This window comes from Archocentrus centrarchus, chromosome 2, assembly GCF_007364275.1.
Source record: "Archocentrus centrarchus isolate MPI-CPG fArcCen1 chromosome 2, fArcCen1, whole genome shotgun sequence".
In the NCBI taxonomy this organism is placed as follows: domain Eukaryota; kingdom Metazoa; phylum Chordata; class Actinopteri; order Cichliformes; family Cichlidae; genus Archocentrus; species Archocentrus centrarchus.
Window position 1 is genome coordinate 35,429 of NC_044347.1, and position 16,091 is coordinate 51,519.

Sequence of the window (16,091 nt, forward strand, 5' to 3'; positions counted from 1 at the left end):
GTCTATTAGCCCCCATTCCTAAAAGAAGTCCTTCAAACTTAACCCTCTGCGGTCTAATTGGCCATTTTTGACTACTTTTGTGTTATTCTTTAATTTTGACATACTGTATTAACACGTTGGACCTAAGATTTTAGGTCCACACAAAAACACACAAAAACATTCAATCCAAGTCTTCTTCAGACACTAAGTGTAATTATGGAGTTTCACAGGGTTCTGTGCTGGAACCATTGTGTTTACATTACACATGCTTCCTTTAGGCAGTATTATTAAATGGCATACCATAATTGTTATGCAGATGATAATCAGCTTTATCTATCCATGAAGCCAGATGACACACATCAATTAAATTGCAGGAATGTCTTAGAAGCAGGAAATTAGAGGTCATCCAGACATAAAGGCCTGGATGACCTATTTTCCTGCTTCTAAATTCAGATAAAACTGAAATTCTTGTTCTCGGCCCCACAAATCTTAGAAACATGGTGTCTAACCAGATACTTACTCTGGATGGCATTACTTTGGCCTCCAGTAACACTGTGAGAAATCTTGGAGTCATTTTTGACCAGGATATGTCCTTCAATGCACATATTAAACAAATATGTAGGACCGCTTTTTTGCATTTGTGCAATATCTCTAAAATTAGAAACATCCTTTCTCAGACTGATGCTAAAAACATGTATTACTTCTAGGCTGGACTATTATAGTTTATTATTCTCAGGTTTTCCTAAAAACTCCTTGAAAACGGATCCAAAATGCACAGCTAAAGTACTGACAGGGGCTTGAAAGAAAGAACATATTTCTCCCATATTGGCTCCTTTTTTTAGACAGATTAAACTTTATTGTCATCTCAGTACAAATCCAGAGCAACGAAATGCCGTTTAAATCCATAATCAAACTTAAAATCCTCCTCACATACAAGGCCTTAAATAAACAATTTCATGTTAACTTAAAGGCCTCATAGTACCATATCAGTCTAATTCACCCTAATGGAGCACTTCACTCAGACTGCCGCAGGGTTCTAGCCAATGGTTAATCATGTGGCACTGTGCTGGGCCGAGGTATTGTTGTGCCAGTCTGAGAATTTCATTGGTTTGCTACCAGAACTGATCACTGTCACCACAGTTAGCAAGTGGGCACCACTATTAGCACAAGGAAGCGATCGTCTGATACCAAGTAGTGACACCCCTTATCACCCCACAGGGTGGGGTGGTCCAATCGCTGGGCTGTGAATATTTTCTGGCTAGAACCCTGTGCTGGCAGAACCTTCAGCTTTTAGGCCCCTCTTCTTAAACGTCTTGCGTTTCCATGTAAACGGAGATCATTTTTGAAACATTTCCATCTGTACGCGTTATTTTTCAAAAACAAAAATGGTAAAACGACACAGTTAACACTGAAATCATTCTCCTATAAATGAGGCCTTAGTTATGCTGCAGTAGGTCTAGGCTTCCCATGATGCACTGAGTCTTCTTTATTCATCACTTTTCACTTGCTCTGTTTATACCCCACTCTGCATTTAATCATTAGTTATTATTAATCTCTGGCTCTCTTCCACAGTGTGTCTTTTGTCCTGTCTCTCTCCCCTCACCCCCAGCCGGTCTCAGCAGATGACCCCCCCTCCCTGAGCCTGGTTCTGCTGGAGGTTTCTTCCTGTTAAAAGGGAGTTTTTCCTTCCCACTGTCACCAAGTGCTGCTCATAGTGATTGTTGGGATTTTCTTTATATTATTGTAGAGTCTTCACTTTACAATATAAGGTGCCTTGAGGTGACTGATTTTGTGATTGAACTGAATGGCAGACTGTAATGATTATTGAACAGTCATCTATCTAGTCCTAGCAGAATTTTGCCTTTCAGCTGACCTTTTGGCCACTTTGACACACTTTCAGCCTGAATGTTATATCATTGAATTGAGAGCACATTTGCTCATTAGCTCAGCTTTCCACAGTTATTAACAGTAAACCATACTGTATATGCCACAAACACATTATTAAATGGCCACTCTGATGTCAACACTGTTCCGCCTCCTTCCTTCAGTCTTGTTTCCCTGTATCTTTACCCTTTTCTCCTTCGTCATTAGATGGTGGTTCTGATGGATCCCATGGAGGACCCAGACGACGTTCTCCGTGCCAATCGCTCGAGGGAGAAGACTTACATGTTTGATGTGGCATTTGACTTCTCAGCCAGTCAGGTCTGTCAAAAGTTAGAGTAAAATTTAAAAAATCAAAGTCAAACTAAATAAAATGTAAGCAAATTTTGTTCTTTATTCATGTTAATGTAAAGCTGTTTATATGACTTGAACCCTTTATTTTTTCCACCCTGTACAGGAGGAGGTGTACCGAGCAACAACAAAAGGGCTAATTGAGGGCCTTATATCAGGCTACAATGCCACTGTGTTTGCCTATGGACCCACAGGTTTGTTTTGTGTGAGTGTGTGTGCATTGTACAAGACTGAGGTATATTTCTTAATACTCACTCTCAGTGCTTAGAGGTGTATCATCCACCAATTACACGTGTAACCTTGCTGATCCTTAATCTGTTAGCAGCCTGAGTCAGAGAGCTATTCAACATCTTTCTGGGAAAAGGGAGACATCTTATTAACACCTGCTTCACTTTTGATTTTAGCAAAGGTCTGATTAGAAAATGAGTCATGCTCTACATCCCATATGTCCAGTGAGTCGTCACAGTCTGTCAAAGACTAGGACAGAGCCATTGCTGCATCAGGTTTCCAACCTTTCTCCTGCTTTCATTCACTTTTTTGACATTCTCTACTCTTTGTCTCCTCTTGTGGAAAGTAAGCAGAGGTTGTAGCAGCTCACCTGTATGCATGTGTAAAACTGTAGTCAGTCATGCTTCACTATAGCAAACAGTTTAGCTTTAGAATTGCGTATGTGCTTGAGTATGATACTTTTATGTCCTTGGAGCTACAAATGTTAGCACCTAAAATTGTTTTTGTTTTTTTTGGGGGGGGGCATAGGGGTTGATATTTACTTAGACTTTAAATCTCTTTTTCATTTCCACAAATCCTGACTAAAATTCTTCACCTCTATAGCTAATTTTGTCTGTCACTGAATGCAGTGAAAACAGAGGTCTGTTTGGTTGTATTTTGTTTTCAGGTTGTGGGAAGACGTACACGATGTTGGGGACAGACAAGGAGCCAGGCATCTACGTTCGAACTCTGAATGACCTGTTCCGTGCCATCGAGGAGACCAGTGATGACATGCAGTACAGCGTCTCTATGTCCTATCTGGAAGTAAGTCTTTTAGTTTTATACAAGAATTTTTCTCTAGATTATTATTATTATTATTATTATTCTCACAGCTGATTCTGATATATCATCAAATAGCTAATGCTGGAGGATATATCAGCCCCAGTGATATTAGCCCTGCACATATATTGCTTGGGCTCTACCTATCTCGGTACCGCTCTCCAGTTAGATTTCCACTAAGAGCATCTACGAATGGACCTTATTGATGGAAATTTGGCTTTTTGTGTTGTCGTTGAAGGCAGTAAATGGCTGAGAGGTGTCTCAAATGTTGTTCAACAAAACTAATTTCTTCCATTCAATGGATCACCCAGATAATTTCATTCATAAAAACTCATACTTCACCAAATGAGCTGCAAACTGAATAGAAATTATCATTAGGATATTAGCAAGGTTAGATTTTATTATTAACCTGCAGCTGCTTTTGTCAAACAGTCTTCCATTTTCAGAAACCGTGGCCTCGCAGACGTTTTTAGCATTCAGTTTGTTCAGTTAACCTGCAGGCATTTCACTCTTTTTCAGAGGTAGAATTGTGCTTTGGGTCTTTTTGTTTTGCTGTTCACAAATTCTTCTTTTTTTCCCCCAAACAGATTCAATTGAATTAACCTATCTCTATGTTTTGTTTTGTTTTTTAAATCCTCCTCTGTTCAGTGTTTTATGTCACATCTTAGTATTTTCCTTAGATTACTTAGTCTCAGATATGCAGCATACATTTTCAGTCTCAGATATTTATTTGCAGTTCCCCCAGAAGGCCAGCATCCACGAGTTGCCTCTTCTCTGTTAATGTGTTTTGCGGGTATCTCTTCATGAAGCTGTTGATTGAGGACTCATGAAGCATCTGTTTCTCAAACTAGAGACTTTGATGTGCTTGTGTTGCTCAGTCGGGCACCGGAAACTCCCAGTTCTCTTTCTGTTTTAGTTCGAGGTAGTCTGTGCTGTTCTGTGAAAGGAGTAATACACACCATTGCAGCCACAATTTTGTGGCAGTTCTTCCAAATGAATTAGTCTTCATTTCTTGGACGTTTCTTAGAAGAATAGTTTTAGTTTTTTTCTTTTTTGGGACATTTTTGAACTATAATAAAACCCACAAATGCTAATGCATCAGTCTCTCAACTAGGCAAATGGCAGGTTCTTTGGTTTTCAGCTGTGCTAACTTATTTGGAAAATATTTTTTGAATGAAAAATTGAAATTTTAACATTAAAAAACTGCATTAGAGAGCACAATTTGGCACTGGAACACAATATGGATAGTTTACTGAAAATGTAGATATTTCATTAAAAATCAGATTATCAATTCAGTGTTATTAAAATCTGATGGTTTGTTTCTGAGTAACTCAACGGTTTTGGTAACACTGATGACATCACACTAATTATTTATCCTATAGCGATACAGAACATACAGAATGTGTATTTGTGCCATTGATTACCTCCTTATCAGCTGTGGGGTTTAATTTATAACATTTAGGTGAAGTCAAGTGATGCAAATGATTAATCAGATTAATTAAACTTTTTCAGGTCAGTTTAAATTTGATTTTGAAGATGGACTGAAGTGAGATTTGCTGAACACATTACATGAAAATAACAGTGATTATATTGTTAAACCATCACTTAAAGTCTCAAACTAATGCATGCATTACTTCAACACGACACTGTAAATTATAAATGAACTATAAAACCACAGGCTGAGGAAGGTGGTGTGCCTGCTGGCTGTGGTTGCACACCTCATCACTGATGAGCAGGTACAGCTCACGCTGTGTGTTCAGTAACAAAGTTCCTAATAGCACTGGGTACTGTGTGGCTGATTCACTGTCTGACAGAAGAAACTAAGGCTGACTGGTGGAAATTGGTAGAACTGAGATTATAGAAGTCGTTTAGGCTTTTCTTCTTTTTGAAATGTGAAATCCATGTAACCTTACCAGAAGCATCATTCAGGGGCTCTCATTAAACTTTTCACGTCATGTAAGCGTTTTTAAGTACAAGGATATAAAAATCTTTGACTGGCTCACTGAAGGTCTTTTCTATGATTTTAAGTGAACAATTTGTCTGTAGTAGTTTTGCAACCAAATCTGGAAGAGATGGCAGCACAAATATAAAAGCAAATGAGTCAGATTTATTCATAAATGTTCAGGCTGTCACAAAAGGAAAGAAACTGAGAGAAAAAGGAAAAGCTCAGCGAGAAAGAAAACAAAAAGAGGAGGGCAAACAGAATGAGCCAGATGACAAATAAAATTAATAAATATGAAAATAACATTGAAGCTTTAACAGAAAACAAAAATGGCACAATAGACGTGCTTGTTGGATACAAATGTAACCCCTCGTACTGGGCTTTGCATCTGACATCAAATTACATTTTGTGTTTTCAGTTCCAGGCTCTGTCATTAGAGTCAATGATTGACAATGTTATTGAAGCCTAGCTTTTAGTAGCGCTCTCAGTGGGTGGAAGTAAAAATGTTTCTATAAAGGCACCCAGTCACTCAGTCTGGTTGGTCTCTGACCTAAACTCATAAGTGTGTGCGTGAGATGTGTTTGCTGTTTCCAGGGAGCAATCTGTTACCACTGCTGTCTCACCACAAAGAGTTTAAACACCATTTTATAGCTTTACTGAGCAGTGTGCACACATCTGTTCCTTTTCTTGTTCAGATCACAATCTCTTTCACGTGTGCACAGAAGCACATAAATATACCCTGTACTGATAAAAGGACACCTTCAGCCGTTCTCTACCATTTACATGCACATAGTGTTCCTCCTTTTTTGTTCATGGTTATTCTGGTTTGTGGGTTTTGGCAGATTTAGAAACCTTAATGGAAAGAGAAACCTTTTTAGCTACATTAGTGAGCCTGTAAGGATGGCAAACTCTGCATCCTGGTTTCTGGCAGTTGCTTTTCTCTGAATAACTGTTTTGTCCATCTAAAGGTTCTCAGAGCATGAAGCCAGTTCTATTTTAAAATCAGTATCTTTATGAAAGATGTTTCCGTGAGCCTTTTCAGCTTACTTGGCACCATGTTAGCATTAGACAACATCTCCAGACATATGACTTAGACTGAGGGCTGTTTTAGGGATGTCACCAGAACAAATACTTAGGATTGCTTTCAATACCAAAATTGTAAAAATGCAATAGCTCTGCCCCGACTTGTTGATAAAACAGGCAGAAACAGTTTGGTATGGAAGTACTTTTTAATCAAGAAATTTATATTGAAGTACATGGAATAATTTTTTTTATGGTATTAGGACTGTGCAATTAATCAAATTTTGATTTTGATTTTGGCTCCAAACGATCACAAAAACAGTGAAATCTGCAAAAAAAAAAAAAAAGATTATTATTAAAATGATGTCACATTACGCTCTGCAAGTAAACTCTTAAGCCGGAATTATGCTTCCGCATCGGTTCTTAAGCCATAACTGGAAACCCCTCTGAATTTGATGCAGTGACCCACGGCATGGCCTCACTTTGTTTGTTTGTTTGTTTTTTGGGGGGATTTTTTGGCGTAACCTTGCCTGCACATTCTGATTGGCCCGTTGATCACCGCAGATTCCTCCTGTGCACTTCTGACTACTTTCCCCAGAGTTTGTATTGTGAACAAATATGTGCTGTATCTTGTGCACAGTGCTAATACTAATGCTAGCATGTTTACCATGACTGTTGGCTCAAAGTGCCATTATGCCTCAGCAGCGCCTCTCACAGCTGCTGTACACTCAGCCTTGTTTACACATCACCAGCAATCACAGTGCTGATGGAAAAAATAAGAGAACCACCCAGCTGTCAGGGGCAGTAAGAGCATCCTTTTGTCAGTGTTTGTGTGGAGGGTCTGCTCAACAAATAACAACCATTTTTAACATTTCCAACCTGCTGGCAGATTGTCGTCCAGTGGTCAGTTTCCAGGATGTAACTTCCTGCACTGGGTTTTTATGTGGCTGGAGGGCTTTCATGCTTACGCATTACTGTCAGTTCAGAGAAGTCACTTGAATTCTGTTTTCATGAAAAAGAAGTTCTGACACTTATTTGATGACAGTCTGCCACCCAACAAGTTGAGGTTACTTAATGACAAGTTGCTGAAAATGGAGCATTGATGTTTTTGTACCAGGTTTGAGTCAATGTAGGAGGCCCGAGAGGCTGAATGGAGCCTTTTCCATGTAGGTAAACATTTGCCCAGTCAATGTGTGTCTATGACCTAGCTTTTTGATATTTATTGCAGGTCTATTCAAATATATTTCTACATACATTTTCTGCCACTTATTAGATCTACAATGAGATGATCCGTGATCTCCTGAACCCATCCTCAGGCTTCTTAGACCTAAGAGAAGATTCTAAAGGGGTTATTCAGGTTGCTGGCATCACAGAGGTATCTACCATCAATGCTCAAGAGGTGAGTCAGTTTACCTTTCTAAGCACTGCATGACCCATTTATTTCAATCAAAACACTCAAACTACAGAAATAACTCGCACCTGTGTGTTTCCAGATCATGGAACTGCTCATGAAGGGCAACAAGCAGCGCACCCAGGAGCCGACAGCCGCCAATCAGACCTCGTCTCGCTCCCATGCTGTGCTGCAAGTAGCTGTCAAACAGCAGAGCCGCTGTCGTGACGTCCTGCAGGAGGTCCGCTTTGCACGCCTCTTCATGATCGACCTTGCCGGCTCCGAACGAGCAGCACAGGTGTCTCTCTCTCTCTCTCTCTCTCTCTCTCGCTCTCTCTCGTGTGTGTGTGTGTGTGTGTGTGTGTGTGTGTGTGTATCCAAGGGAAGGAATTGTTAGACGTAGCCTTTCCTCACTTTAAAAGGAGCTACTCTATAATAGAGACACTGATGGTTAAAAGAGTCTACTAAAATACTGACATCATTTGAAGTAAAAACATCATAATTGAAAGCAGTAGTAAATATATCTACAGAAAGATGATTAAAAAAACGATAGACTATCAAAATTAAGAGACAAATTTGAAAAGAATACAAACATGATCAGAAATAAAAAATATCCTCAGAATAAAATGAATCAATATTTAAACCAAGAGTAAAAACATGTCCTTTGTTATGTGTAGGGTCAGATTAAAGATTCCATCAGATTGATACATTTTGATGCATGTTTACCTGATGTATCATCAACGTGAAAGTTAAACTCTCCAATAATAAGGAGTCTTTCCGGTTTTATTGTGGAAAACAAAAAGTCACTATGTTTCTTCAAGAATGTGGTGCATGAGCCAGGTGGACGGTAGATTACAACACAATAAAATTAATTATTATCACTTTTAACTTTTAAGAACTGCGACTCAAACAATGAAACGGTTTCCGAGCTCACTCATAAAGCTGCTCTTGGAAATTGTAGCCAGTCCTTCACCGCGTGCTGAAGAGTGAGGGGAGCCGATGGAAAGTTTCAAAATGAAAGACTTATTAACATCATTATTATTATTATTATTATTATTATTATTATTATTGCTACGTACGTTTGCCTAAATTGTGTCACAACTCATTTCTGCTGCTTCCAGGTGGACCAAACAAATGAGATATTGCAAGTTTAAACTAATGATGCTTCTTTCAGTATGACATGTCTTTTTCCCCTGTGAAAATATTTGATGATTTCATACATTTATTTTGGGCCACATTGTTCTGTCTTCCAGGGAGTTCGTTCTCCCAAAATGTTCAACATGTTTCTACAGAACAATAACACGAAATTAAGACGTGTAAGGTATCAAAATGAAACGCAATCTTTACATAGAATCTAAGAATAAAATGGATTGAAAAGTGAAGCCCATGGAATTTGTGAGGAATATTGTCACACTGGTATGTCGATACAAGCAGAGCTGCATCATCACACGATGAAGAGAATCTGTGAGCCATTATTACTTTGACCCTCTGTTTGTGAGCAGTTAGTGAGAAAAACTCAAGTATTCGTTCAGTTTGTTGTTGGCAGGTATTCAGGTTGAGGCTGCTTTAATCCTTCATATGAATAGCTCGTTATTGATGCTCATGTCACCACAGGCTCATCATGCAATCATGCGGTCAGCCTGTGAGAGCACTTATTTGCCATGGAGACTGCTTGAATGATTCACTGGCATAATATTGATGAGTAGCACATTACAACACCTCATAGCTGTTAGTTCTCTGCCTATAAAGAAGAGACATGTATGGTGAAAGATGAGGTTGACTTAGTTTGATGCCGATGGACCAAAGATAGGAGCTTACGCCATCTGCTGGTCAACAGTGGAACTATGCCAAGTACAAAATTAAAGAAATAGAAAGGCTTTATGTTCGGATCTGGGGAGCCCCTGGAAACAGTTTAAATATCATTTTTGTTATTAAAGCCTTTATTTAGTTTAATTTATTCGTAGGTTTAAATTATGTCGTTCCGATTCAGTTTTATTATCAACTATTATCAGTGTGACTATGATGTGACTGGGTTCTTTTGGATTGGTTCCTTACCAGTGTGATATCACCCTCAGAACAGTAAAGGTAACAAGGGAAAATCAGTTCAATTTTTTTTTTCTGCATTGAAGGCATATTTAAGGTTTTCTCATGCATCTATTTTTATTTTTTATCTATCAGACTCAAAATAGGGGTCAGCGTTTGAAAGAAGGGGCCCACATCAACCGTTCCCTCCTGGCTTTGGGCAACTGCATTAACGCCCTGAGTGACAAAAATGGCAACAAGTATGTCAACTATCGAGACAGCAAGTTGACTCGTCTGTTGAAGGTACAGTTGTCTAAAGGTTTTTAGGGGACCGGCTGTATTGGTGATTTGCCTGTTTGTGTGAGTTTTGTGTGCATTCATCATTCTCTTTCTTTGAACAACAGGACTCGTTGGGTGGAAACAGCCGAACTGTCATGATAGCCCATATTAGCCCCGCCTCCGTGGCTTTTGAGGAGTCTCGTAACACGCTGACGTACGCAGACCGTGCCAAAAGCATTCGAACACGGGTGAGTTCAGTGTTATTTCATAATATTTCTTAATATTGCTTCAGTATCTAATAGATGTTCATTTGGCAGTAAACATAAATTACCGTAGCTTCAATTCAACTTGCTGCAATTAGAAAATCCAACTTTTATCCTATAATTTCCATGCACAATACATCTCTTCAGTATTCTTTTTCATCTGTGTGCTTCAGGTGAAGAAGAACATGATTAATGTGTCATACCACATTGCTCAGTACACCAACATCATCTCAGACCTGCGCTGTGAGATCGAGCGGCTCAAAAAGAAGATTGCCGAACAGGCAAGTCGCCAGGTCAGCTCGGACCGTGCTGACATTCGCCATGTTCAGGGTAAAGTCTTGCACTCACTGCTTCCTTTAATATATGAAGAATACCTGTCCGACTCTTTGAATCTAATCTCTGTCCCTCCTCCCACTTGTAGCAGAGGTCCAAGCTCACTCCAGCCAGCAGAGTCGGGGGGAGATGGACCTGTTGAGGGAGCAGCTTCTGGATGCCTTCCGCCAACAGATGGATATCAGGAAGAGCCTGATGGAGCTGGAAAACAGCAACATGGAGATCCAGATTGCCACCTCCAAACACGTTCTCACCATTACAGAGTCGGTGTCAAGCATTTATGTCTTATTGCTCCCTTCTTGATACTCCAATGTTTATGTAGTAATCCTCTTGACCTTCCCTGAGAAGGTCACTGCTTATGGATCAGTTTAAGTGTAAATCAGTATAAATCTGGTCAAATAACATTTACATTAGAGTACAAGGTGTATTGATTGAACAGCAGGTAATCAAACTTTCTATGTGCTACATTTTATTGAATTTCATTGATAAGCAGATGTAATTATGAATTTTGTTGACTACAAATATTCTTTAAAAAAAAGACCATCTGAATAGTGTCCTTTCAAAAGTAGCTTCAAAAACCAGATAATATGTTATTGGCTCTGTCGGTTAAAACGTGTAAATTTCACCTGTTAGCTGGGAGCAGGAGCAAAGCCGGCGCAGGAGAAAATGGCGTGCAGAGAGGAGGAAGGAAAGTGTCAATAAGGATGAGAGTGAGAAGGACTCTGACTCCTCAGAGTCCCCTCCAGACAGCACGCAGACCCAGGAGGTGGGGATGGCTCGAGAAAATCTGGTTGCACTCATGGCTGAACAGAAAAGGATTCAGAAAGAGAAGGTAGGAATGTTTGTCTACAACTAGAAAAATGACAGAAAGCAATCTTTCTTGACTATACTGTACATATATATAATCTTTTAGTGTATGAAATACAATCTGATTGTTAAAATGCCCTTTGTACAGAAGAAATGTAAATAACAGTGTTGCTGCTTAAGCCTTTAGGTTTCTGTGTGTTTGTTTATCGAACAGGAATGACACAAAACAATGGAATAAGGAGTCCAATTATCAAATTTAATAAAGCCATTTCAAACAGTTTACAGATTAATCTGGTTCAGAATTGTCGGAGCTGCCTAATGTAGCCAATCGGTGCAGCTTCACACAAGTCACACAGTTACACAGTTATTAAAATATGCAAGATGTTGCCTTGCACATGTAGCAGCTTATCAGTTCCTTCTTCTGTGCCCTTCACTGTCGCCTGTTAACGGCCTCATCTGGTCCTGTAGACACAAAACATCAGACCAAAACACACATTCTTTTCCAGGAAATCATCGGCATGTGACTTTGTTGTTTCTCTGCTATGCAGTCTTATTTCTGTCTCCTCTGCAGTGTTATTCCAACACCTTCACCCTGTTGTGAAGATTAATGCTGTGATATGCTACTTGATAATATAGTTCTATTTAAATTGTTATATTTATGGTATGTCTAGTGTGCAGCATATTTACATTCCTTCCTTCAATACCCAGTGTTATTTTCATTGATGATAAGATAAACATGGCTCTGTGATGACATGAAGAGACGTCTGTGAGTTTTCGTTGACGAGATGAAACTAGACGAGAAGGTTAATGGATGTTCTGTCAGCCATCCAAAATGCATGTCTGCCTATTGCATCTTCTCCTATATCTGTCCCACAATCCGCTCTTTTACCCGCACATTGCAGGCGAGGAAAAGAGACACACAGTTTACCTCCGATGTCAGCGATCAGGTCCTCTGCCTCCCATCTGTTTGGAAAATCCCAGGTTTCCACTTTTCATTTGGTCGTTTTTGGGGGTCAGGCAGCTTAAATGTCACTGTAAAAAGTGCTGACCGATGTTTTGTTTGCTGATCACTGAACAATGTGTCATCGGCAACAGGAAAACGAGTCTTTGCCTTCGGGGCAGCTGTTGCACTGCATTGTGGGATTTGTAGTACAAGTGGTGGGAGCGCTATTTACCGCGGGTCATTAATAATAACTATATGAAATCATATAAAGATGTATAAAATTATATGGCGGGCTGCATGTGGCCCGCGGGCCTTGAGTCTGACACGTGCTTTAATCACGTGTCTTATTTTCAATATAACACATTTGAAAGGAAAACTTAATGCATTGTCCAGGGAGACGGCGGGAACTGTGGATTAAACTTGTCGGAAAAAACACCACAAATCTTAAGCAGCCCCTGAAGGCGCACCACCCTGATATTTTGCACTAGATAAAGATAGCCCAGTGTTGTGTGGTGTCTGTTTTCATATATGATATGCAACTTAATTGCCCTGCAGACAAGGTCAAGTTAAGCACGTGTTCCTCATCCATTGTTTTATTTTTGGCATATATAGGCAAATTGTGAGAAATGAAGCCCCAGTTGCCAAAGTGAGAATGATTTTGTTTACTGCATTTTTGGAGTAATTGGTTCCACTGTTACCACTAATTATTGAAATTAATTTGTAAAGACTTTCTTCTTTTTTTCGCACTAAAACTTGACTAAAACTATCACATTTAGAAATGACTAAAACTAAGACGCATTTTCATCCAAATGACTAAAGCTAAAACGACTGCCAAACACAACAATAATTGTACCTTTTGCTTAAAGGTGTTGCTGGAGCGTAGGTTTCTGGAGCTTCGAGACCAGGCCCGACGCTTGGAGGAACTGCTGCCTCAGCGGGTAAGCTCGGAGGAGCAGCGCGAGGTCCTAAGCCTTCTCTGCAAGGTCCACGAGCTGGAGATTGAGAATGCAGAGATGCAGTCCCGCGCTCTGCTCAAAGACAATGTGATCCGGCAGAAAAACTTTGTGGTGCAGCGCTTTGAACAGCACAGACACCTGTGTGACGAGATTATTAAGCAGCAGAGACAGTTCATTGACGGTGAGTCTGTTAGCAGCACCTCATTTAAATACTTACAGCACTGCAAACTGGGTTGTTTGGACCTTTACAGAAGTCAGGTGTAGAACCGCAACAATTAACTATCAATGAACTGAGTTTACTGTGATGCACCAAACAATTAATCAGACAGTAGAATAATCATAAAGGAGATAATCAGTTGCTCCAGTCTGGTTTTTTTTTGCTTTGTTTTGGGTGAAATTATTTTCTGCTTTAAAGACATTCATTTTATTTTGTGTTCCAGACCACAGTCTGCCCATCCCGCCACACCTGCAGGAGCTCTATGATATGTACATGAGGGAACTGGATGAGAGGAAACTGGAGAGAGCAATTGCCCTAGAAAAGGTGAACATCAGACAGACTGTCAAGGTAACTGCAGCTGATGAGTCCATTAAAAAACTAAGTGATACTACAATATTAGCAGGCCTAAAAGAACAATGGTGCAGCTAATTCCACTGCTCTTACTTCCAGGAGGTCTCTCTGCCTAAGATCGCCTTGCCTGGTCAGGGTCGTGACAACGTGCAGGACGTAGATTCAGACCAGGAGAGCATACGCAACATGTCGTCAGATAACAGGCGAGGTCAAACCAGAATACGTAGACACACTCTGCCTCCCATTCTACCCGAACCTGAGCTGTAAGAGGACACCTTTTCATGTTTTCCATAAAGCTTCAGAACTGGAGCGTTCACTGTATCTGCATCCATAATGTAGGTTCTCAGGTTTGTTCTCTTGTTCTCTGCTTCAGAGACAATAACAGAGTTTTCAAGTGCAGCCCTCATGCCAGGCAAATGAAAAATTCAGCTGTAATGACCCCACCTCCCATCCACATCAATGGCAAGGGCAACAGAGAGGTAAGGACAATTATAATCCAGTCTTGTTCTTTCCAGTTTGGTATCAGTCCCTCATACTGTGAGACAATGCAGAAGAGTTCCATGTTTCTCTTAACTTTAACTCTCAAATGCTTCCCTGTGCTAGTCCCTTTTTCTTGTTCACTTTTGACTCTTACGTTCAGCCTCTTTCTGCTATGCTTACCTTGATGAAATTTCCAAACCAGCAGAATTGCATCTTTGTTGTGTCACCTCTGACTCATTTGTTCCTGTGAAAATGCATCTGAGAGCTGTGACTCATTAACAAAATGAAATTATGTTCACCAGAGTCCACCAGAGCCTATTCAGATCCTCACGGGCACTCAGCCAGAAGCAACTGAAGGTAAACTCTGCGGTTAATGTCGGGTTGTAATATGGCACTCTGCATCTCCTGTCTGCAGCTGCAACCTCTGGCTCCTGAAAGCTTTCTGAGTTACAGCCATCTTAGCCACAGTGTCAGCAGCCACCTGGACTCATCCCCTGAGAGCAGTGAGGCCGGGGCTGATATCCCCCTCTCACTGCATGGTACGATATTCAAATGAAGAACTATGAACCTTTGGGAACTTAAACTTTTTTTTAATAACAGTTTAAATACAGGAAAAAGATTTATGATGTAAGATTTCTTTAAAGCTCATTGGAGCATTGCGCAGGATAAAGCCTTCAGATTGCCCTGTGACCTTTGGGTATTTTTTGAAGCAGGAATCAGCAAATATTCTGCACATATCCTTTATATATGAATGATAATTTGTTGTTTATATAAGTCTCTGGAGCTTGAAAAAGGCGACTGGACTTCTTTTTGTTTCTTGAAGATGTTTCACCTCTCATCCGAAAGGCTTCTTCAGTTCTCAACCAAATGGTGGAGAGACCCAGGTATTTAAACCCCTGTGGGCGTAGTCCCCTGGAGGTGGTTATGACCCTCTATTGATCATGTGCGTGAACACATGTGCCCAGGTGTGAAGGGGGCGTGGGTCATATTTAATCAGTGGTTTCAGTTGAAACCAATTTAGGACTCCGCTCCATTGTTTCCTGTGGCCTATTGAGGTCACTGGAACAAAGGTGTGAATGGGGGTTGAGACGTCTGGGAAGGGAGCTCAGGACAGCACTGTAAGCGGGGGAAAGTTGGTGACGTAATCCACCTCCTCTGTTCAATGATGGTTGTTCACAGTGGACATAGATGGCTTCTTTCACTCCTCTTTCAAACCATCTGTTTTCCCTGTCCAAAATGTGAACATTGGCATCCTCAAAAGAGTGCCCTTTTTCCTTCAGATGCAGATGTACTGCTGAATCTTGTCCTGTCGAGGTGGCTCTTCTATGTTGTGCCATTCGTTTGTGAAGAGGCTGTTTGGTTTCACCAATGTAGAGGTCCGAGCACTCTTCACTGCACTGAACAGCATACACTACATCGCTGATCTTGTGTTTGGCGGGTTTGTCCTTGGGATGAACCAGTTTTTGTCTTAGGGTGTGACTTGGTTTGAAGTATACTGAGATGTCATGCTTGGAGAAAATTCTTCTGAGTTTCTCTGACAAGCCTGACACATATGGGATGACAATGTTGTTCCTCTTGTCCTTCCCATTCTCTGTAGTTTGTGTTTGGCCTTCATTCCTGTGCATCTTAGCTGATTTGATGAAGGCCCAGTTGGGGTAACCGCATGTTTTGAGGGCCTTCTTAATGTGTGTGTGTTCCTTATGCTTCCCTTCTGCCTTAGAGGGAACACTTTCCGCACGGTGTTGTAGGGTCCTGATCACCCCAAGTTTGTGTTCCAGAGGGTGGTGGGAGTCAAAGAGGAGATACTGGTCTGTGTGTGTGGGCTTCCGG

General features: G+C 40.5%; 1 protein-coding gene across 1 annotated transcript in view; it reads left to right on the forward strand.

Moving 5' to 3' along the window:
- Positions 1–16,091, forward strand: part of kif19 (kinesin family member 19) — a 58,734-nt gene that overhangs the window by 34,022 nt on the left and 8,621 nt on the right. Inside the window, exons 2-16 of the mRNA XM_030744882.1 lie at positions 2,071–2,181; positions 2,318–2,405; positions 3,107–3,243; positions 7,494–7,619; positions 7,714–7,908; positions 9,789–9,935; positions 10,037–10,159; positions 10,348–10,504; positions 10,596–10,770; positions 11,141–11,339; positions 13,124–13,394; positions 13,654–13,778; positions 13,881–14,044; positions 14,155–14,260; positions 14,677–14,800. Of these exons, the coding sequence (XP_030600742.1) occupies positions 2,071–2,181; positions 2,318–2,405; positions 3,107–3,243; positions 7,494–7,619; positions 7,714–7,908; positions 9,789–9,935; positions 10,037–10,159; positions 10,348–10,504; positions 10,596–10,770; positions 11,141–11,339; positions 13,124–13,394; positions 13,654–13,778; positions 13,881–14,044; positions 14,155–14,260; positions 14,677–14,800 (2,248 nt within the window). The remainder of the gene's footprint in view (positions 1–2,070; positions 2,182–2,317; positions 2,406–3,106; positions 3,244–7,493; positions 7,620–7,713; positions 7,909–9,788; positions 9,936–10,036; positions 10,160–10,347; positions 10,505–10,595; positions 10,771–11,140; positions 11,340–13,123; positions 13,395–13,653; positions 13,779–13,880; positions 14,045–14,154; positions 14,261–14,676; positions 14,801–16,091) is intronic.